The 24,330-nt window shown below is 41.1% G+C and overlaps 1 protein-coding gene across 2 annotated transcripts in view; it reads right to left on the bottom strand.

Moving 5' to 3' along the window:
* Positions 1-4,951: 4,951 nt before the first annotated feature.
* Positions 4,952-24,330, bottom strand: part of SPOCK1 (SPARC (osteonectin), cwcv and kazal like domains proteoglycan 1) — a 525,291-nt gene continuing 505,912 nt past the window's right edge. Inside the window, exons 8-12 of one of the 2 annotated variants that reach the window (XM_017500971.2) lie at positions 19,972-20,088; positions 16,018-16,239; positions 12,437-12,499; positions 6,803-6,940; positions 4,952-6,309 (exon numbers count right to left, since the gene is read on the bottom strand). In XM_017500971.2, the coding sequence (XP_017356460.1) occupies positions 6,119-6,309; positions 6,803-6,940; positions 12,437-12,499; positions 16,018-16,239; positions 19,972-20,088 (731 nt within the window). In that variant the 3' untranslated portion in view covers positions 4,952-6,118. The remainder of the gene's footprint in view (positions 6,310-6,802; positions 6,941-12,436; positions 12,500-16,017; positions 16,240-19,971; positions 20,089-24,330) is intronic. The other variant, XM_017500969.2, reaches the window with a different exon arrangement.

The following is a 24,330-nucleotide window of genomic DNA, read 5'->3' as shown; positions in this document are numbered from 1 at the left end:
TGAGGTGTCAGTGAAAAATTCAAGTAGAATTATCCAAATGGCAGGTGATTGTTTCAGAATGGAACAAAAATCAAAACCTATACTTGAGATACATATTGAGGGCATCTCAGAATGGAGGAGATTTTTAAAACCATAGACAAATATAAGACTGTCCAAAGAAAGCATGTAAAATTAAACATGGGATGGGGATGCAGATCTGAGGTATACCCATACTAACAGAACTGGCTAAAGAAAAGAATATACAGGAGACTTAAAAGAAATGTCCAGAAAGGCAGGAGGAAAGCCAGGCAATGATGGATAAAAAGAACCAAGAAAGGCAAGTGTTAACAAAGATTCAGTAGCTACTGCCCTCAACATCAACCTTCCCCATTTTTATTTTTGAGACAGGAAGTCACTCTGTCACCAGGCTGGAGTGCCGTGGTGCGATCATGGCTCACTGCAGCCTTAACCTCCCAGGCTCAAGTGATCCTTCGACTTCAGCTTCTGAAGGAGCTTGGACTACAGGCACATGCCACTGTACCCAACTAATGTTTTTAGGGGGGTGGGAGATTTTTGAGACAGAATTTCACCCTGTCGCTGGAGTTCAGTGGTATGATCCTGGCTCAATGCAACCCCTACCCGCTGGATGTAAGCAATTGTTCTGCCTCGGCCTCCTGAGTATCTGAGGTTACAGGTGCCTGCCACCACGCCAAGCTAATTTGTGTGTTTTAGTGGAAACAGGGTTTCACTATGTTGCCAAGGCTGGTCTCAAACTCCTGGGCTTAAGAGATCTGTCCTCCCCAGCCTCCCAAAGTGCTGGGGATACAGGTGTGAGCCACCACGTCCAGCCTCCACCTAGTTTTTTCAACAATTATTTGTTTGTCTTGTTCAAGGTGGTAATAACTTTTTCAAGCAGGCACCAGATCTCACTCACTTTTATATTCCTAGAACTATGTTTCCTGCCCATGGTGGCATCTATCCATCCAACAGAGTGAAATCTATACACCTACCAATTAATCTATAAAGGTTTGTTGAATGAATAAATTTTTTAAGTCTTTTTCTTTAAGTCAATATATCAAAGCAAATCTTACCACTAAGAAATTTGAGAAAGTAGTGTGACTTTTATGGTCAGCTCTGTAACCAAAGCTGGAGAACTGGCTTCCAATTGTTCTTGCGTTCGTTAGTCTTGGCCTTCAACAAACTAATATGGCATCCACAACAGTGGTTGGGGTTTAACTGCTGATTTGAGAGGAATCTGAAGTGTGTTCACAAATGCCAACAATTCTTTAATGTGCCCTTAACTACCTTGGAGACATCACATTGGCCCTTGTTCTCCTGACATTGGTTATTTTGCGGATTTACGAAGCACCTTTTCTTGAACTGTCAATCTGTAAACTGTCTGTAAAATCTAGTCCAGAGGGCAAAGGAGTGGAATTATTCATAAGATAGTTTCTACCTCAGCTCATGGCAAAATTACTCACTGAGGGTATAATTAAGTCATAGACACACTGGCCCAAATGTGGATAGAGGGGAAACGGAAATAATTCCCATACCAATTTGAGTGCTTTCTGACTTTGATGTTCAACAAGAATCTGTTATATTCCAGAACAGAGGGGACCCTAGGGTCCCCATAAAGGGAAGAGAGGTGGGTTGTGTTGTTGTTTTTTGTTTTTCAGAGAATTAGAGAATAACTGGCGGGGGAGGGAAGGGATAAGCAGAGTTTAAAAACTTTAAACAGGATGACAAGAGTGAAATCTGATAGGTAAGGAGTGAAGTTGGAGCCTTAGATAGGCAAAGGCCGCCAAAAGGAGGACTCAGGTGAGTGGTTCTAGACCAGCAGTCCCCAACTTTTTTGGCACCAGGGATGGGTTTCATGGAAGACAATTTTTCCATCAACCTCAGGGGGAGGGAGATGGTTTCAGGATGATTCAAGTGCATTACATTTATTGTGCACTTTATTATTACAGTTTAATATATAATGAAATAACTCTACAACTCACCATAATATAGAATCAGTGGAAGCCCTGAGCTTGTTTTCCTGCAACTAGATAGTCCCATCTGGGGGTGATAGGAGACAGTGACACATCATCAGGCATTAGATTCTCATAAGGAGTATGCAGCCTATATATCTGGTGTGCGCAGTTCACAAGAGGGTTTGCACTCCTTTGAGAATCTAATGCCACCACTGATCTGACAGGAGGCGGGGCTCGGGCAATAATGTAAGTGACAGGGAGTGGCTATAAATACAGAGGAAGCTTCACTTGCTCACCTGCTGCTCACCTCTTGCTCTGCAGCCAGGTTCCTAACAGGCCATGGACCAGTATTGGTCTGTGGCCCAGGGTTTGGGGACCCCTGTTCTAGACTGAGCAGGCATAGGGCATGCATGTGCCAGGGGTGCTGCAGGTACCAGGCCAGACTACCTGCAGGCAGACCTGTCTACCACAATCGGAAGTCCTGACAGAGCCTGTTGGTTATCCTCTTTTGTGCTCATACCGTTCCATAGTGATTGCATGCGGGATGTGCGTGCTGAATGCACATACTGCCCAGTGAATTACAAACACTCAGATGTTGCAGACAAAGTAAAATTTATTGAGACAGACAGAAATGCACCTACTCAGGACTACAGTTAAGCATTTACTATTAACCAAAGAGTTGTGTTCACATTCCAGATAAGTCTACGTGGAAAAGCATTCAGAATTTACTAGGTTTTTGCTACGTCACTATTTCATCTACAATAGGGACAACAAACTGACACTCAGGATTAGATGGGCTCTCATTACAATGCTACACATTGAACAGGGACAAACATCAGTGACTTTGAGAAAAAGGTATATAAAAAGACCAAAACCACCCACTGCAGAACGGGCTCTTGAATGTTACTGTACAGTGTGGTCAAGATAACAAGAAAAAATGCGAGTGGAGGGGGCAGACCTGGACAGACACATTGTCATTTGCTACTGTGGGTAAGAAAATGGTCGTAAAGGAGAAGAAACAAGATACAAAACCTCCAACTCAGTATTAAGGTATTCTCATGCCTAGAATATTGGTAGAAACAATAATACATTCTGATGGCAAACAACTAACCATGGTGGAACAAAATTCTGGGATTTAATTTGGATGCCAAGGAAATTGTATTAAAAGAGCTGTTTATGGAATAAGAATGAAGCTATTCACTAAGAACTTTTCAAAAGTGAGTTAGTGAGGGTTCAGCTTAATATTTGTATCAGACAAGGGACTGGATTATTATGATACTATTTTTTAATCAGTATTTTATGTGTACTTGGTCACTGTACAAGTGACTCCCTGTCACTGGTACCAGTGGGCTTTTTGGGGGTCTCTTTCCAAAAAGAAGAAAGCAAACATTCTACTTCTAAGGATAAGGTAACTCATTCTAATTTTTAGTACTCACGGAAAGTATTAAAGGTCTTTTAAAAATCTAATGCTGTCATGTCAAAGTGAGGCATGAAAAGTATTATTAAAGTGGCTCCATCAATTTGGGGGTTCCAGTTTGAGGAGGGCTTTGTATTTAATATTTTAATGAATTATCTTCTTAGAATGTCTCTGAAAATGTCATCTCATTACCTTACTGGGAATGATCTATTGAGCTCTCTTCTCCATCATTAAGTTAATGCTAAGGATCTTTAAGTGTCATCTTAATTTGATACTTGTCATAAGATAATCAGGCAAATTAAAATTAGTGGTTCACCCTGCTCCTAGTTTTTCTAAGTGAAATCAATTTTTCAATTTCAATTTGTTTTCTTGTACATTTGTCTAAACTCAAAGGAGATAGTAACAATGGTTTTCTTTGATGATCTAAACTGGGATTTTAAAACATGTCTTGATTTTTAATATACTTTAATTTTGTTGCAATTAAGTACCTGCTTTCTAAATTACCTTAGTTTTGTTCAAGAAAGAAAAAATACTGAAACAAAGGTGATGGAGTTGAGATCCCAATATAGAGCTTGCCTATGGTCTGTCTCTGGGGAAAGTAAGTACAGGTATTGATCGACTTACAACGTATGCAACTTACAACCATTCGACTTTACGACCACAATCGCTAGCCACGACTGCTCCGCATCTGGCAGCGCAAACGTTGCCCAGCTGGGCATACGACAGTGCGGACCAGCTTCCGGCAGCACTACCATCTCCACGTGCATATAGCCTACTCAACTTAAGACCAAATCGTGTTACGACCGGTCTGTTGGAACCAATCGTGGTCGTAAGTCGAGCACTAGCTGTATAAAACCTCAGGGTTATTTACGAAGCCAAAGGACTTTGCTATATCAAGTATGTTCATTTCGTAGCTAAGAAAGACCAACTAATGCCACTTTATTCAGCCAATGCAAGCATTGGAACATGTTAATTTAAGGTGGGTTGGTACATCGAAATGGTTAGTTTGGGGTGGGGGATTGGTCAGCTGCCACTATGATGTTTTGGCTGAACATACTTCTTGCTTGAGTTCATGTGGCTTTTGTGTGGACAGACTGAAGTTCATGGGGGAAAGCAAGAGACAGATATATGGGCCAGAGAGCCTTGCTTGGGTGGTTGATTCTGATTAGGGCATCCTGGTAGATGAAAGCCAGGTAAGGCAGGAGCTTATGGACTGGTACTGAGTGAAATGGGGAACTTCAGAGACTAGTCTTTGGTACTTGTATCTTGGGTCAGCTGGATAGGGAAAGAAATTCTAAGGAATGTTGAGATGATGACTCTACCAAATTTGGAACTAGACTCCAGTGAGTTTAGTTAAAACAAACACTATGGTGACGAACTTTCTTCATCAGTATCTTGTAACTTACGGGGAGTGATGGGGGACAGAATTTGCTCTTTAAAACCCAGGGTTTGCTTCCATGTGCTATTATGATGTTCTTTGTAGGCCTCCATTTGGGACTCTTTGTGTGGTTAAGAAAAAGTCTGTACAGCTTTTGTGCCCTTATGATTTGTCAGTAGAAAGGGAGTAAAAGCAAAACATTGAGTTCAGAATTAGAAATTTTCTTCTCTTAAGGAACACCATGGTACTCTCCTCTCAGAGAACAGGGGATATGTGTGCATGCCTTAGAAAAAGCCCTTGAGTAGGTAAGGAAGGAAGGAACCTGTGGCAGACAGGACGGCTGCAGCCAAGGGCGCTTGGAGCAGAAATGAAAGAGATGATGGCTTGTGAAGCGGCCCATGTTGTGTGGGAGTCACATGGCTTCTGTGAGAAAAGTGATTTAGGCAGACGGAGGTTTTTTCTCAATCAGAGGCTTTCAGTAACTGCTGATGCACACAGAAGAGACCTCCTCAGCCTGCAGGCTACAAGTGCCAACCGTTAGTGCAAAAAAGGACTTTGATACAAATTTCTTATTCTAGAAATTTCGTTCCAGTCTGGACAAGCTGACAAATTTATAATTGTTTCTCAGGTGAATTTTTAAGATAGTCAAACACTTTTTCTGAGAGGTATGTGTGTGTGTGCAAAGAACACACACAGTCTTTCTATACATGCATGCGTATTTATGCATGTACAGAGAAGTATCCAGACACTGATTTTTTATAAAATGAATTCCCCAAAGGGAGTCTTAACTGAATTAAGGCTGTTGTTTATAGGAAGCCAGATAGAATGATGTGAAAAAACAAATTTTTAATAATAAACACGAGGAGTAATAAGTGGCAGGGGGGAAATGTACAGTGTGGTATGTGTGTGTGTGTGTGTGTTTTTTTTTTTCTTTTTCACAACATCTACAGGACACAAGAAAAGCACTTAGACACTGTAAGGCTGGGAACCATGCTGTAATAACCACCAGTGTGGGTAACCAAAAGGGTCTTTGACGTTTAAGAGGGTGGGGGCTCCCTGCACTGTCAGAATTCCACATAAATCACATGCTTGTTGGAAAAATCTCACAGGAGGGAAGGAGGCTCTAGTTAATCGGCCATTTCCCTATCCAAAAAATAAACAGCAACAAAACGCAACACTCTTTCTCCCATACAAACATATGCAAAAATCAGAATCCTCTGGGAACAAGCAGTTGTCTTCCAAACCTTAGGTCGGGTATAGAGAGGAACAATGGAGAAGAGACCTTGGTGCCTTGGAGTCTCAGATACAAATGCAAGAATAGGATTTGACTTGCAATTTTGTGCAAAACTTGTGTCCTCTTTCTTGCGGGCACTACCATATGTACCCGACCTCATCCTCTTTGTCGTCGTCCTCGTCCTCATCATCCTCTGTCACGGCTCGGGTGTGCACCCTCAGCTTCCCCACTTTGTCCTTTGGTCCCAGCTCCCGCTCATCTTCTAGGTCATCCAGCAGGACCACAGAGCCACCACTGCCAAAATCCCCTGAGGTTTCCTGCTCCTCTTCTGAAAGATTCAAGCATTGAGGTTAGTTTCCATTTATATCACATATCCCATGTCAGCAGTTTTCCCTTTGCATGTGACTTAACTGTGGGTAAAACCAGCAGTTTACTTTCTAAACACGGAAACATCCCTGCCCCACTGAGGTCAATCTACAGGCACAGATTACAAACTATGTTCTCATAAGAGTCCTAGAATTCTTGAGATGCTCCTACCTTCCCAGGAGGTTTACAACCCTAAATAAGAAGTGAAGGCAGCCGAAGTCGCTCGTTGCCTGCAGCAGTTCTGTCTGACTCCCTTCTCTGGGCATAGTGAGTTCCTGCCACTTGCCAAGCTAGCGACATGTGAGTTCATGTGATTTCAGGGTTACTGTATCACCATTATAAACTCAATATAGACTGGAGCTACCTCTCGTCATTCTTCTGTGGAGATCCTTACACAGTGAGGACCCACAGGTCAGCCAGGTCACTGTGGGGCTGATGCAGGAGGGCCTACTCACCACAGCTTACAGCACCCTGTTTCCTGGAGCCAGCCAACTCATTCCCATATTTGTCCACACACCAGCACTGCCCCGTGCTGCCATGGCACTGTGTGGCTTTGTAATAGCCCTCCTCATTACACCGAGGTATGAAGGCCCCTGGGGGAACAAAAGGTACAACTTTAATCAGAGATGTGCAGAGATACTCAGGGTTTATGCCCCACAACACAGGAAAGAGGGCTCACATGTCAAAATATCTGCTGCAGGGCCAGCAGCAGAGGATAGGGATGGTTGGCTATTACTTAGTCAAGATTACAGGGCCCTTAACCTTTGGGAGCCCAAATGCACTGAGTTCTAAGGAGCTTAGTTTTTAAACAGGAATGATACTTCTATTCTGGGCACTGATCTAATCCATGTGCACATATACATATATTTGTGCAATCTCTTATCCCCACAACTCTAAGAGATACTTACCATTGCTACCTTTTAATAAATAGGAAACTGAGGTCTAGGAGAATTAAGTAATCTTCCCAAGGCATCTGCTAGTAAATATCAAGTCCAGCATTACCAATACTTTGCGCAACCACATAAAGTGACATTGCTATAAAACTTTCCATATGCATTAACTATGACTAGTAACAAATGTTCTATGAACTATACCAGTCCATGGATCACACAGTTCCAAGCCATTCCTTGTCACTGTCTTCTAGACTGTAAGAAAGAGGTAATAATAGCTAAGTGCTTTACTTGCATTATTTCATCAAGCCATGCCAATATCACCATAAGGTGTTGCTATTACTATCTCCCTGTTTACAGACAAAAGAAGTGATAAACTGGAGTTAAACAATGTGCCCAAGGTTAAGCGAAATTCCTTCTATTCCTTCTTTGATTAGTACGAATTTTTCCCTTTAAATCTTGAATGGGCACTACTGTTATTACTTACATGTTTAACGTGAGAAAATCATATGGTTTTTATGGTTTACATACTTTTAACAAGATGGATTACCGGTGGCACAAATTTACAAATATGTCACTAAGTGATTGATATGTTTTGGCTGTGTCCCCACCCAAATCTCCTCTTGAATTGTAGCTCCCATAATCCCCAAGTGTCATGTGAGGGACCCTGTGGGAGGTAACTGAATAATGGGGGCAGGTTTTGCCCATGCTGTTTTTGTGATGGTGAATAAGTCTCATGAGATCTGATGGTTTTGTAAAGGGCAGTTCCCCTGCACCTGTGCTCTTGCCTTACACCCCAGTGATTGTGAGGCCTCCTCAGCCATGAGGAATTGTGAGTCCATTAAACCTCTTTTTTCTGTAGAAATTACCCAGGCTCGAGTATTTCTTCATAGCAGTGTGAAAATGGACTAATACAGTGATTGAGGCATATAATTTTATTTCTGTGTTTTCTGCATTGTTTCTATTGATGTTCTTAATTCATAAAATGATTCAGGTATACTCTAGACATTTTTTACAAAATGAGAATGTGTCCATAAAAATATCTTGGGCTTGGTGCCCATTTTGAGGGGGGTGAGAGTAGCATTTTGATTAATTTCCTGGTTTTGATTTACCTGGGTCTTCTGTTACCAAAATTTGGTAAATGATAGTATCCATTTCATCTAGGTTTTTGTAAGTTTGAGAACCACAATTTACAGTATTCTATAACTGAGCTTATATCGCACATTTAAATTCGTCACTATTTGAGCCTTTTCACGTCTTTATATTGTCACAAATTTGTCTATGTCATTAGTTTATTCAAAAAACTATCTCTGATATGGTATTTTAAGTTTTACTTCACTGTTGTCTGCCTTAGTCCTATTCACTTTGTGTTGTTCTTAAAGCTTTTTGAGTTGAAAATTCAGTTAATTTCATTTTTGTCTTTTTTTAAAAAATGCATTTAAAGTGATGAAGTTTTCTTAAGTTTACTTTAGTTGCTTCCTATGTATTTGGTACACCATGCTTTCATTTTCATTCATTTCTAAATATTTTGTAGTTTTTACACTCATCTTTGATCAATATTTATTTATGAAACCAAATGTATGGGGTTTAGTAATCTCATATTTTACTTCTGTTGTTGTGGTCAGTAGGTTTGATCTGTGATCATTTGCTTGAAATTTATTGAGTTTTCTTTTGTGATATGGTCTGTGGCAAATATTTGTGTGTGTTTGAAAGACTGGATTCAATGGCTAGGTTCAGGAATACAAATATAAGTGTGAATGCTAACAAATCTTTGTTTACTTGAACTGTTTGTTTCAAGAAGAGTTATGTCAAAGTTTCTGAAGACCACTGTGGATATAAATCCCCCTTACAGTTCTATTCCATTCTTTAGTCAACAGTGGATTGTATATGTGTGACAATGTTTCCATAAACTACAACAACATATTTTTACACTGCCTTTTCTATGTTTAGATATAAAAATAATCCCCATTATGTTACAATGGCCTGTAGTATTCAGTATAATAAAATGATGTACAGGGTTGTAGCCTAGGAGCAATAGGCTATACCACCTAGGTTTGTGTGAGTATACTCTATGATGTTTACACAATGACAAAGTGACCTAATGATACATTTCTCAGAACCTATCCCTGTCATTAAGCAAGGCATGTCTACACAGCAACTGCTGGCATATAGTAAAAGGGATATTTCAGCAAGATGACTGTGTTGTAAAAAACAGATATGCTGTGTCAGACATTAATGTTGTTTAAAAAAGAGTATTTACCCTCATTTAATTTCAACTTTTTGTGGAATTATTTTCATATAACTCTCCTTTAAAATACTTATCAATAATAATAAATGTGTTTGGCCTGTTCACATTTATTGTGATTATAGAAATGCTTACTCCTATCTCTGCCACCATATCTGTTTTCTACTTACCATTTTTCCTGCCTTCTATGGAAATCAAATTTTGTTTATATCTTGTCTTATTTCTATAGGTTTAAACACTATGTATTCTAATATTCTTATGGTTATTCATATTTTCCACAGAGGAGCATAGTTTTCCCCAGTAAGATCTACAGTTAATCTATATATTCATTTTTTTCATGAACAAACTAGAAGCTTCACACATTCTTACCACCTTTTTCTCACTTCCCCCAATTGTCTGGAATTTTAATTCTAGGTTGCTATAAAACTATTTTTTTGGTCGTATTTATTTAGAGTTAGAAGCATGTCATTTCTTTTTCATTATTGCATCTGAATAATTCCTTCTGGGATCATTTGTTTGGTAGAATAAATCCTTTAGAGATATTTAAGTGAGTCTGTGGTTAGCAAGCTGACTGAATCTTGGATGGTTTCAGAGTATCTCTGCCATTACACTTGAATGATCATTGGGATAAATTTTAAATTGTAGGTTCATAGTTATTTCCCCTCAGCACTTTGAAGATATTTTCTCTTCGTAAGTCAGCATTGTCAACAGTAAGTCTGATGTCAATCTGATTCTCATTGTGCTGTGGGTAATCTTTATTTATAACAGTTTTTAGCTTTGGTTTTCCTTACAGGGGGTGTGTGTTTCATGATAGTGAGATTGCATCTTGTATGGAAGAATTCTTCCTCTTTGTGTAACCTGGGTGGTAACACCATCCGTATCAGCCTCCTGAAAACAGAGGCTCCTGCCTACCACTGTGGCTTTCTATGTCCTAATTTTGTTTCTGAGTTTTGTAAGCGTGCTTACATTTTCCAATTTACCTTTTATTTAGTGGAACAATCCCAGAAAAAAAATAAATAAATAAGGGGGGCAGGCGACAGATTTCTCCTATTTTAAGTCAAGACATAAACCTAGACCCAGCTGACTCTAGGGTCTAGTCTAGAACACGCTACTACCAGGCTATACCAAGATGACCACACTCTCAGAGATGAAATGAGACCATGGAACACTATAGCTACCACTTAGGAAGGGCTGCTGATGCCACAGTTGGATACTTAGTGATGGCCACCCTCTTATTAAGGAGTATAAGCCACTGCACATTAGTTTTCAAAGAGCAGTAGATGTTGTCAATAGCCCAAAAAGAGATTTGTGAACAGGTTTTCAATCAAGGGCTGCTTACAAAGAGAACATGTAGATAGCTGGCTCCTCCTTGGACCGAAAAAAAAATTGGGTTGAGCTCCGAGGTTGCCAAGAAGCAGGTGCTGCTCTAAATCTACGATGCAATAATTATAGCTGATAATAATTTGTTATTGTTTTATTTATTTGAATCTGTATGCCCCTGAACATATAAAGAATTTGTAAGCAAATAAATGGCATTTCTTTCTGAGTCAGCTGGAGTAATCCCCATATGTGGGAAATGTGATAAAGCAAGCTTTAAAACAAAATGAAGTTTATTTTAGGAGAAAGGTAGGCATTTCATTCACATGCAGTGGGGTAAATGGAATATGAGACATCTAATCACAGGTGACCCTTAACAATGAGGCAATGTATAAGATATCTATACTGCATAAATCAAGGTTTAATAAACGGCAGTGTACTAGTTCTTCAACCACCTGTAGATCATAGGTATTTCACTCAAAATAATATCCCACAGGGAGAAATTAGATCAATAAACACAAGTTCTTGCACTGGAAAAACCTATGGAGGAGGGATCCGGCCACTTTGCCTTCAGACCAGAAATATATCTTTACGTCCTTTTACTCATGAGAAGAATGTAGACCCAAGGAGTTCAAAATCATGACTTTGGGGAAGTCATCAAAAGCCAAAAGTCAAAGGAAGAGAATATATGCATTTTGAGGTAACTCAAAAAAATCATAAGAGGAGAAATCACTGGAATTCATAGACTGCCTACGTTAGACAATCTGCAAGAAAACTTGCCCATTTCCTTCAAATAAACAGAGAAATTCTGAAATGGCAGGCTGCTTAGGGAATGCACCTGCCTCTGAATGCTTCACAGGAATAATTCTGAATAACTGTTACAGCTGACACCTCTTTTTTTAAAAGAAAGGAAAGCAAAGCAGACTCTTCCTTTCTTCAGCAAACCAATGAGAATTTCCAATGTTTCTATGACAAATGCCAGGACTTCCTCCACATGCTGGAGAAAGGCAGGCTGGGAGCTCTTTAGCCCCTTGAGAGGCCCGCAAGATTTGCATGTTAGGAGAACACATATTCATACAACCCACTTGCTTCCATTGTGTTTAAACAGCCTGCATACCTGCATACGTTCCTGGAGGGATTAGGTGGAGGTAGAAATAGGCTAAAGCACATGCATGTTGTTCAACCCTGTCTGATCAATTCTGAAGAGAGGACAGCTCATCTCTTTCCTTCAACAGATAACCCTATCTAGGGAACAGAGGAAATGCTATAATTTTTAGACCTTATAGTTTTAGCACTGGAAAGAGCACTTGAGAGCACCATTCAATGATTTTACTTGGAAAAAAAAAGCCAAGATTTGTTTTAGCCTAAGATGAGGGAGGAGTTAGCAGTGGGGATGGTGCTAGAGTCCAGCCCTGGCGGAACTCTCTTCTTGCTGAAGGAACACACAGCAATTCTTAACCAGCCAGCCAGTCCTCTGTTTATGTCCAGCTGCCTGGAAGAGCTCTGCCTGGGGGTAAAACAAGGCATTTCTTTCATGAAACACTAGCCCTAATTGAATAACCATTGTCATGCTGATCATTATAAGGGACATGGCTGGTTTAATTAGTTGTTTAAACGAGTGAAGAAATTGTACTTACCCAGCAGGCTTTTCCCCTTGCTCAGCTTCTGAATTCTGTTCATTTCATTCTGGCAAGGGAGACCTAAAAAATAATTTCTGGAAGTCAATTTCCAGATGGCATGGAATATAATCTCTAATGATTGACTTCACTCTTGACGTGAAATGTAGACAATGACACACCTGGGAGGGGAATTGTTTCATATGCTGTTACTATACAACAAACAAATTCAGGCCATTAGTGTGACTAATTACAAAACAAACCTCATACCACAACACACTTAAAATAGCATTTGGGGGCTACTTGCATTGTATAGAAATGTTTGTTTCTTTCTAGTGCCAACTCAAGCAAATATCAAGTATCTACTAGGTAGTGTAACAGACTTTTTCCTGTCTATCAGGGAGGAAGTAATCAGCCAAGGCTTATTAGTGGGGAAGTGTTTCAAATCCACAAACAAACTAATCAGAGGTGACAAACGCTTATGTAGCCTAGGTTTTGCTGTAGGAGCGGATGGATAGGAATGGTTACTTCAGACCTCACGGTTCGCTACCCCTATGAAAGTAAAACACAAATTAATCTCTTGAAGCCAAGGGACAATTATGAAGATACAGAAGAGATCTGGAGAGGCAGTGATGAGGCTTGACATCTAGGCTCTGCCACTTCCCAGCTGGTTACTTTGAGCAGGTCTCTTCACCTGTTCCAGCCTCTGGGTCCTCAGCTGCAAAATGCATGTCATGGAAAAGCAGTTAGTTCCATTCTAAACAAAATGAAAAGTGACCTCATTTGTTCTTCAGAGTTTACCATGACTTGCCTTGGCAGACCTTGTGGTTCATGGTTCTCCTGTCCTTGGCAGAGGGGTTCTGGTTCTCTAAGCTCTTATATTTGGCTGATACTGCCTCCTTCTACAGGCCCCACACTTGCATATAAAGTATCTGAGCAACTATTTACAACTCCTACCTTGCACAATGCTACCTGGTCTTGGTGCTTGTTCCATGAGAGAAGCTGCTAGTAAAATATATTTTGTTGACTTTTTGTTTTAAGATGCTTTCAGAGTAAAGGAGAAATACATAAACAGAAAACATCAAAGGAAAGGAGAAACAAATTTCATCTGTATTATAAAAGGTAGCATTTATTATGACAGTCCTGGATGCTGTGCCACAGGTAGGGGTTCTGGCTTTCAGCAACCGCAAGAGTAAGGGTAGTCTATCCAGAGACGTACCATGAGGCCAGGTGACCAGCTCTGACTCTTGGTTAAGGCAGTACGTAGCTTTACTCTCAGGACCTGGCACTGTTACCTCCAGGTAAAGCATTAACACACAGGCTCTGTGTTGTAAGGAAGCCATGCTAAAAATCACATGATACAATATGAATTCAAACCTAAAGCTGTCACTAGACTTAATGCTGAAAATCACTACAAGTATTTACTAAAATTTTTAAATGGCTATTATTTTAACATTGATTTTAGATACTAACAGATATAATTAGAAAAGAGAAATGAGGTATAAAATTAAAAACAAAGAGAAAAATTATCACTATCTGCAGATGGTATGATTGCATACCTGAAAAATCCAGCAAACCAACTGCAATAACGTATAAATAAAACAAGAGCTTTGTAAGGTAGATGGAATAAAATCGATGTTGAAACAACCACCAGGGAGGGAGTATAATGTAAAAAAAAAAACAAAAAAAAAAACAACCTTTTTCATTTACAATGGTAGCAATAATAAATTCAAGGAAAGTACAATAATTGTTAGAACAAAATTTTGAAATGTAACACCACTGGTTGATAGATCCTGTTCTAAGACAAAATGATTCCATATCATACAGCTATTGATTTTTACTTGATTAATCTAATTTTGTCTGATACTAAAAACAATACCAATAGAAACCATTTTTAATTGGGTGAACTCATGCTAAAGTTCACAGAGGGAAAGAAACATGTTAATATCCAGACAAATTCTAAAAAACAAAATTAACGGCAGCAAAGGATGGTCCTACCAGATATTAAAACATATTATAAAACAACTGTGATTTAAAAGTCTAAAACTGACTTATTAATAGTTTGAATACATAAAAGCCACATTTCAAATTGAAGGGCAAAAGATAGATTAGTTAATAAATGAGAAAAGGGCAACTGGATGACCATCTCCAGGGCTGTCAGGGAGGCTGGGAGCCTGCCTGACTATGTAAACATACACAATCTAGACTGATACAGAATTTAAGTGAGCAACAAAAACAAAAGGTTTCCTCTTATGAAGAAAACATAAGACATAAAGTGAGGAATACCTTTCTAAGCTTTATGGCGTCTTAGAAGCCAAAAAAATAGGGAGAAGTTTGACTATCTTAAAATTTCTCCCTAGCAAAAATGCATCAACTGAAATTTGGGAAAAATAGTTGCAATATCTATGTCCAGAAAAGTTCCAATTTCCTTAAAAAAAACAAGAACCGGATAGAAAAATATACAAAGAACATATAGACATTTTACAAATGTTTCATATGTATAGAAGTTCAGCCTAACTCAGAAAGCTTGGCAACACCATAGAGAATAGCTATTCTCAAATATTTTTGGTGAAAGTAAAAATTGTTGCCTCTTTGGAGGTGAAGTCAAGTAGGAAATATTGCTCAATTTTAAAAGGCCTTTTGACTAGTAATTCTAAGAACGTATCTTGAAATCCCATACACACATCCTTATTTTTCACTGAATGTCCTTTTATAATGCCTACATTTTTTGTTGTGTGTACTGTCTATATAGACATGCATAGAACATAAATTATAGTTGTTTTATATACACAACTTAAATACTTTCCTATTAGCAGCTATCCTCCTTTCCTGGCGGCAGAGTATGTCGGGTATGCCAGCTATGCTTGTGGTAATATGTTCTCCTGAATACCTGACCCACACTGGGTTTTGGGATTGGAATTCAGATGTGGGCCAGTCTCTGCTGGTCCCATTAACTGTGACTGCCATAGTAGGTGCACTCCTCAGCCAGAGGGGGGCAAAGTGAGAGCACCTGCCACTGGCTTCCTGAGAGTCTTCCTGTCCCTACTCTGAATCCCCTTGCAAGCCAACCTGCCTGACTTTGAAATGCCCCAGTATCTTTTCTTCTATTCCCCAAGTTTTGCCTCTTTTATTCATTAGCTGGAGATTATTTATAACTGAAATAACCTTGTGTAGGACACTTAGTATAAATCTGAATTTACCCTAGAGAAACTGACAAGTGGCTTTCTCAATGAGAATAATTTTCATTGTCTCTTACATTTGTAAGGTATTTTTTACATTGACAGCTCACAATGACCTTTGGATTATGTAGTGAAGGTTTCTATACCCATTTTATAGATGAAAAAACAGTGAAGAGACTTTCCCAAAGGGAGGAACAGGCAGAAGTAACTGACTCCTTGACTTATTCTCTTGGGTTTTCTAGTACACCACACTGAAAGCAGAAATAAACTGGGAGAAATGAGACTTTGGGCCTGGCATTAAATGGAATGAATTATTTATCGTCTGACTGTGGCTCTCTGCCCTCTCCATAGTCATATGTGATCCTCCTCTATTCCAGCAAGTCTGCCCTAGGCTAGGGACCCCATGTATCCCTCCCACCTTACCTCCAGGCTTCTGGAAGCAGTAGCACCACTCATTGTTAGAGAGCTTGCCATCCTTGAAGGAGTCACAAGAGTTGAACAGAGGCTTGATACAGGGTTCGTACTTATCCAGGTAGATGGCATTGATCTCTGAATGGTCAAGCAGGAGGTCATAGTTCATGTCCAACTTGTTGAACATCCAGCCCAGGGAGTCCTTGCAGATGGGTAGGATGCTGGTGTCAAACCCTGCCAAGCAAAAGGCACATCTCAGCTGCCACCAAGCCTGGTGCTTCCCTCCCTGCTCACTGATCCAAGAAGATGCCAAGACCCAACCCCACTCCCCTCCTAAGGCTGTTTCCATCCCAGGATGCAGATTGAGTGATTCTCTAGAATATTTTGTGAGTTTTATTTTTGAAGTGAAACAGTTTAAAAGTCAGCATTTGAGGAAAATATATTCTAAAGGGAACAAATCCCCAAATGATAATGTATCTGTGATATAAATATGTATTTTCATTTGCTTGAAATGGGGTATGCCCAAAAGAAATAATAGAAACATGATGAGTAAGAGGAGTATAGCTTATGATACCAAAAACTATGCTTTTATATTTCAAAAAAAAATTGAAAAACCAGAATATCTTTAAAAGGATAGCAGTGAAATGAAACAATATAGCATAATCCAGAAGCACTGATTACATCCCAGAGGACCTTTAAATCCAAGCAGTCTGAACATTAATGGCAAAACAAGCCAGGTGCCTGCCTCTCTTCTCTTCTTCAATCCCCTAAAGAGATCCATGACATGGAATCCAAATCAACTCAGACAATAATTTCTTTCTTATTTCCCTGGGGGAGAAGTCATTGCTTTCTTAAAACATTATTTGTTTCCACAATGGAAACTGTATGCACTAAAATAATAACACTTAGCTCAACACTCGGGATATTGAGTCCACTGTAGACATGCCCCAGATTTAAAACTCATCTTTCCTTCAGAATCAAAGGTGCCACGAAATCTCCTGTTCCATAAACTGGATTTCCAGGACTAGTTTTATTTTTCTAGAATACCGATAAATGCAAACGTCTGTGTTGCTATGTAGAAAGCATGCTTCTAAGCACTTTGCACTTAATTATCTCACTGAATCCTTGTAACAGTCCTATGAAATGGTGCCACATCATCTCCACTGTACAGATGAAAAAATAAGGCTCAAGGTCATACAATTGTAGAATGGAGATTCAGACCCCAGCAAGCTTAATCCAGAACCTACATATTCTCAATGACTCCTCTGCTAGCCTTCTGCCTGACTTGATCTTCCTGTCCTGAGACCATCCAGTTGGGCTACAGTGTCATGTTTAGGGATGGGCAGTGCAAGGGGTCCTGCTGGGGTCTGTTGCCTACAGCCTGGTCATTAAGTTTCTGTGTGCATCACTAGGAACCCCTGCTTAGTGAAATGTAGGATATAGCAAAGTGTACCCACTCTTTTTAGAGTACAGGTAGCATCTTTGCAGAAAAGTCTTCATTGTCCAGAAGCCAATAAAATAAGTGCAGCGTCTCCTCCTCTGAGCTTTCTTAGAACGCTGTGCTTCCCCTCATTGTCCACGCTTGTTAATCAGACTATAGGCCCCCTGAGGGAAAAGACTGTCTTGTCCCCTTCAGCAGCTTCAGGCATGACAGGCATGTAGCGTTAGATTAAAAAAAAAAAATGTTGGGAGAAGTTTTCTAGCTGCTGCAAACTCTATTGCTTTAAACATAAAATCTTTCAATTTTTAAATGTATTCATTATCTTAGAACACATTTTAAAACACCCTTTATTTTCCAGAGAGGCTTTGGGACATAACGTGGCCCCTTCTTTGAACATCATGATTGTCATCAGTCTTTGATAACGCTGTCCTCAGGGGCTGCTGAATAAGAGATAATTTTCTACACGGCTCTACACTTTTGTACAGAATACTGACATTTTAATACACAAAGAGGAGTTTACTGCTGACTGGTCTCCAAAAAGAAATGCCAATCTGGTTGGGCAGTAGTCAAAAAGTCAAGCCCGGTGCAGCACTGCTAGAAATGTGGTGCCTCATCTGACATCCGTGGTTGCCTGGCATACAGGGGAAAGGAGAGCAGCCCTTCTAGCTGGCCCCAAGAGTACAGGTTCAAGCAAGGGTCCCGGGCTTCCCCTTCAGAGCTCCTGGACTCAAACGCCACTCACTCCTCTGGCCTTGTGGGCTAACCAAGCATCATTCTTTGACATTCCCTTCACTCCAGTTGCTTCAGGATATCAAACCTAAAAAGCCTCTTCAGGGACTCAATTTGCTTCTGGGCAAAGGCAGGTCTTTTGGAGAAATCTCCAGAGACTGGAGGCTGCAAGCAGCAGTTCTCCTCACATCAATCTGCTTTTTGTTGAAAGGTTGTTCAGAAAACCCAAAAGTCCAGCTTCTCCTAGAGGATCCAGGGAAAAAAATCTTATTTTGCTTTTCCCACAGATACAACCACCAAGAACCACTTTTGGAACTTAAATGCTGTTTTTTCCTTAAGATAAAAGATCCCAAATATTTCAATAATTGTCCCCCTGGATCGATGTTCTCCACTGATGTCTCTGGAAGGTTATGAGCAGCCAAGAATAACTAAAAGTTAGGGAGATCATTTTTGTTTTGGCCGAAGACCAGATGCTAGTCAACCTCTGGACAATCTCAACAGTTGCTACTCTAACTTCTTACCTACTGCATTCCATCCACGAGCATTACTTTCAGAAACCCCAGACAAGTGTGGGATCAGGTGAAATGCTCTATTTTAAATGACATGTTTTTATATTTTGACCAAATAATATCAAAATGGCTACATAGAAAAGGCTGTGGCCAAACTACATGTACCAAACAATTGTGGTGTTTAGTAATCTATTCTGTGCTGACTGGCCACAGTGTGGAGAAACCTATTCCCTGCCTTTGAATGAAAAGCATCAACGAGACTCCATCAATGTGCAAATGTAAGGGCCCACTCTGAGTGTTTGCTGCAGCTTATGACAAAGCTGAGTATGGTCTCTGCCAGCGCAGCAGCTGACGCCAATGGGAGGCTCCTTGAGCAATCTGCCTGTTATGGATGGGGAAAGGAGACACCTGTCTGGGAGTTTCTGTGGTAGATAATATGCGGTCTATTGTACACAAAGTCACAGCACCAAAGATGTTTGCTACTGTGTTGCTTCTACTAACCTAACACTGGTAACAACCTAAATGTCCCTAAATAAAGACCAAATTAAGTAAGTTGTTATGTCCATAAACTGCATTCTGTGTAGCTATTAGAAAGCAGAATACTATTCACAACATGAAAACATAGTCACATTTCTACATGGTAAAAATTCATAAAACAGTCTGGAAAGTATGATTCAACCTTTGTAATTATACACACACACTTTCGTATATGACACTGAAGAAAACCTCAGAGTATGTACCACAGCATGCTTATGGTCATTAAAATGGTAAGATCATATATTTTTTCCAAAATGCCTAAACATTTTTGTTTTTGTTTTTGAGACGGAGTGTTGCTCTGTCACCCAGGCTGGAGTGCAGTGGCGTGATCTCAGCTCACTGCAACCTCCACCTCCCGGGTTCAGGTGATTCTCCTGCCTCAACCTCCCCAGTATCTGGGACTATAGGTGCCACCATGCCCAGCTAATTTTTTATATATATGTATTTTTTTTTAGTACAGATGGGATTTCACCATGTTGCCCAGCTTGGTTGCGAACTCCTAAGCTCAGGCAATCCACCCACCTTGGCCTCCCAAAGTGCTGGGATTACAGGTGTGAGTCACCACACCCAGCCTACTAAACATTTTTTAATCCAACTTCTTTTTCTTGGGACCTGTTTAAAGTCAAAGTATATATTCAATATAGTAAGTGGTTTTTTTTGCCCCCAAATGATATTGCTAACCTTAAAACAATGTCTAATAAATTGAAATGTGATATTTAAAATAAATGAGCAAAAGTCAAATGATCTTACTGCCTTGGGCTGTGTTGGAGCTGGTAGGCTTGATGACTCTGTTTGCATCCTCGTGAAGAGCTCCAAACCAATCCTTCAGCCGGGAAGCAAGGTTCCGCAACTCCTTGTCTGTGCAGGCTAGAGAAAAGCAAGCAGAACAGACAATGAGTCTGGGGGCTTTCTGCCCTCTGTGTGCAGGGCTACTGGCAAAGCCATGTTCAAAGCAAATCCTTCTATCCAACCACGACATAACTCCTACCTTACTTGGACAACACCCCAAAGATGCTGTTAGCACAAATAAAGAGACGGACAAAAAGAGACCCTAGACTCCCAGGGCAAGCAGCCATTGTTCTGAACTGAAATTGGATGGCCTCCGTGCTGTGAAAGCAAGCTGCAGTGGTCTCACAGCTGTGTCACATCCTGTGGAGACCATCACACACCAACTTTGCTAACCGCATAAAGCTTGCTCTTGCAGTTTTGCCAGAAAAGATTACATTTAGCACTAAACTCATGCCAAGAGATTAACATACAGGCATAGCCAATGCTCTTAGAGAGAGGCTGCCTAGGACACTAAAAGATCCTAGTAATAGCAGACGCTCAATTTTGCTTTAGCCCAAGGTTTGGATTTGTGGATTGGGCCTATTTTGCTAGCCTTCCTATGGCCTCGTTCTTGACTTTCCACTATAAACAGATGGATGCCTTTTCCATGAAAGAGTCTTTTCAGCCCATCTACAGCTATTTAGCTCATTTCTTAAGAGTCAGACAGAGTCACTGGGGCAGACAGACACTCCTGAAAACAAGAAAATCCAGGCAGATGGATGGGTGGTCAGGTGAGTATGTGGGTGCAAGCTAGTGAAGGTCTTGTAGAGTGATAAGACTTGAGGAAAGAAATCCCAAAGGGAAAAAAAAAATGGTGCAGAGAAGGAAGTTGACTTTCCCTAGCCCCTCAGGGCACATGCTAATTCTGAATACTGATAAAACCAGCAAAGGGTCCAGGCAGTCGGCTGGTACCGAGACCCAGAGAACCCAGCAATGAGTTTGGGGCCTTTAGCATCTGGAGAGAGAAATTAAAGATCTGAGGAGCCAAAATTTCAATGAGTAAAAAGGGACAAAGAACAGAACCCTGCTTTTGTAACTTTTCCCAAATTCTAAAGCTCCAGGAGCAGACTGCTAAGGAGTTAAACAGAAATGCTGTGACAAGGCACAACCAAGTTCTGAATGTCTCATAGTGCTGAAGAGACGCAGATTAGGGCTCAAAACCTACCAGTGCTGAGGGAGCCCAGGGGGAATCCCTGGGTCTTCACTGGAAGCCATAGGGACAGTGACAAAAAAGGAGTAGACACAGCCTCAGGAAAACTCCAAGCTAGCCTTCAGTCAACACAGGCCTGACTGATTTAAGGTGATCAGCTCTCATCTACCTGCCTTTTAAAAAACAACGTGAAACTTCTCCAGAAGAAAATAATACCATGCAGATCGTCTCCTCATTTTTTTCATCCACATGTGCTTATCAGGCAAGCTCATTTCCCACCCTAGGGCTTTGATGCAGAGCCCAACTTCCCAGAGCTCAGGCAGAAAAGGTCTTTCTCCACTCTCCACGTTAGGGGAGAGGCAGCCAGGCCCTGACTGGGTCTTTGCAACCTAAGGACTCTCATCTACAACACTGCCTTCTGTCCAGGTAGGATCCAGACTCGATACTCTGCAAAGCATGGAATAAATGTGTGTCCAGTGTTTATACCCCAGCTTTTAGTGACCTGAAGACACTGCCTTGCTTTAACAACCAGAGTATGGTTGTATTTTAAAACACCAGCCAGGAAACAGCACTGAGAAATGTCTCGACAGGCAGCAAAGCATAACTTCTCAGGAGTCGTGCTGGCTGGAATGAATCCCAGCTTTGCCACTCACTGGCTGGGTGACCTCAGACAAGTCAGCCTCCAGCACCTCTGCCTCTTTATCTGTAAAACTTGGGATAATACTGTTATATAACTATACATCAGACAATGTATATAAATTTCTTAGCAAAGTACATGATATATGGTAATTACTCAGTATGTGCCACCTAAGATTTTGATTGCTATTCCTATTCTTAAATTGAAGATTTATAGGTAACGCTAGGGCTAGCGTCACAGCATTTAGAAAACCAACAACAAATCCACCTACACACAACTGGCTTTAGCCACATAAGAAATCAGCAAAAATAGATGCTTGTGTTATCTAGTAAGCTGCCATTAGCCATATATATGGCTATTTACATTAATTAAAATTAAGGCCAGTTGCAGTGGCTCATGCCTTTAATCCCAGCACTTTGGGAGGCTGAGGGGATGGATCACCTGAGGTTAGGAACTCCAGACCAGCCTGGCCAACATAATGAAACCCCATCTCGACTCAAAATACAAAATTAGCTGGGTATGGTGGTACATGTCTGTGATCCAGCTACTTAGGAGGCTGAGGCAGGAGAATCACTTGAACCTGGGAGGTGGAGGTTGCAGTGAGCCAAGATTACATCATTGCACTCCACCCTGGGCAACAGGAGTCGAAACTGTCTCTAAAAATCAAATTTTAAAAAAAATAGATAGTTCCTCAGTTGCACCACTGCATTCAACAGCCCCACACAGCTAGTGACCTCCACACTGGACAGCACAGATGCAGAATCTTCCCACCACAGCAGGCTGTTGTGCTGGGTGGCACTGAATCAAGCTCGTGATCATTCTGGGCTAGCTAACATTCCGGAGTGTCATCATGATATTCTGACATCCAAGTCTGTTCCTGTACTTCTTCCCCTCAGCTGTTTAAGATGGGCTGAGAAAAAAGATAAGCCCCCACCAGCCAGGAACCAGCATCTCTTGCTAAGCTATGTTCCCAAATAGTAGGGAAGGTAGTTGTTTAGTTGTTATGAAGGTGGAGAATCCTGGCTTAGCCCAGGTGCAGAGGCAGATCCTCAGGAGCAGGCCCACCCATCTCGCTTAGGGGCCCCAACTCAGAGCCTCAGGGGCACTGGGTGTTCACTTTTCTGACACTGCCCTGCTCTAAGCAGAGAGAATGTGGCCTTTTTTTTTCTGGAAGGAAATAGGTTATGCACTCTATAGTCAATTTCACATTTGAAAATGGGAAATTAATAGCCTCTTTTTTTTTCTCTCTATTGCCATGCACACCATCTATTCTAAACATTCTCTGAACAGAGAAAATTGCCAAGTCAACGTGCAGAGGAAATCTCACTCTACAAGATAAATTAGTCAGTTGTACTTAACTAAACCCTGACAGATGTGCAAGTAATCTGTGTCTTTACAAGACTGCTAGATTTTCCATTGGCTTCCCACAGTACACAGGCATTGGATGGCTGATGGGATCAGGCACTGGAATCCTGAAAGAATGTATCTGTCGCTCAGGGACAAGTCCACCAGCAGGGAGCCACTGGTGTGGGTCGAGAGAGATCAGAAAACTGAAATGGAGACAGGAGGCTCTGAATTACTGGGTCCCATTCACTCACAGCATCTTCAACTGAATGGTCCTTATGAGGAGAAAGTCAGGGGCAGACTGCCTGGAGTTGGGTACATCCCAGAGAAGGAAATAATCAAAGGCAGCAGCCTGCAGAGGGCTATTTTTTCAGATTTGGTATTCCACCCACAATACGCAGGCTGGTGATGGGAGAAAAGTGTCTGCCTTTTAAGGTGCTCATCACTGCCCCGATAAAGGTGTGAACTGGGGATTAAAGCTTTCAGAAGTGGGGACCCAGAGGATACATCCCACACACTTAGTGCATTCCCAGGGAAACGTAATGTTGGTGGGGTGAAAAACATAGTCACATATCCCCCTGCTATTCTGGGGCCATTGTGGCATTCTCATTCTACCCTGTGGCAATCCTGGTGATTTCTGGAGAGAGGTCCTGGTGAGAGGAGCAGGGCACTCAGGCCACCGGCATCAGACTCTTCAGAGGAAAACACAGTGCTTTCTTGGGAAAGGATTTGGATTAATCATGAAGACTAAGACCTGCTTTCTTGTGCTCTCCTTACCCTCCTTGGTGGACACATGCTAGCTAGCCCTCTAATTCTCCCACTTTCAATTACATTCCTTCCCACCTGGTTTCAGCTTGATTTTCACTGCTCTCATGCTCCCAGTTCTCTCCTCAGCATCCCACTTCTCAGTGATGTTTCTCCATTTGCCCTCCTGTTGCTACAGGTTACAACGCATCATTTTTACACAATCTCCGTCTGCTCCAACAGGGCTGGTGTGTGAGCCGCATCTCTGGGATCTGCTCCCCGGCTTCATATCTGCTTGTTCCCATAGTGTTCTCACCCATAGGCAGGTGTTGAACAATGAGAACACATGGACACAGGGAGGGGAGCACTACACACTGGGGTCGGGTGGGGGGAAATAGGGGAGGGA

The sequence above is a fragment of the Cebus imitator genome, unplaced genomic scaffold (assembly GCF_001604975.1).
Source record: "Cebus imitator isolate Cc_AM_T3 unplaced genomic scaffold, Cebus_imitator-1.0 Scaffold274, whole genome shotgun sequence".
Taxonomy (NCBI): Eukaryota; Metazoa; Chordata; class Mammalia; order Primates; family Cebidae; genus Cebus; species Cebus imitator.
This window is presented reverse-complemented; position numbering and strand designations above follow the sequence as displayed.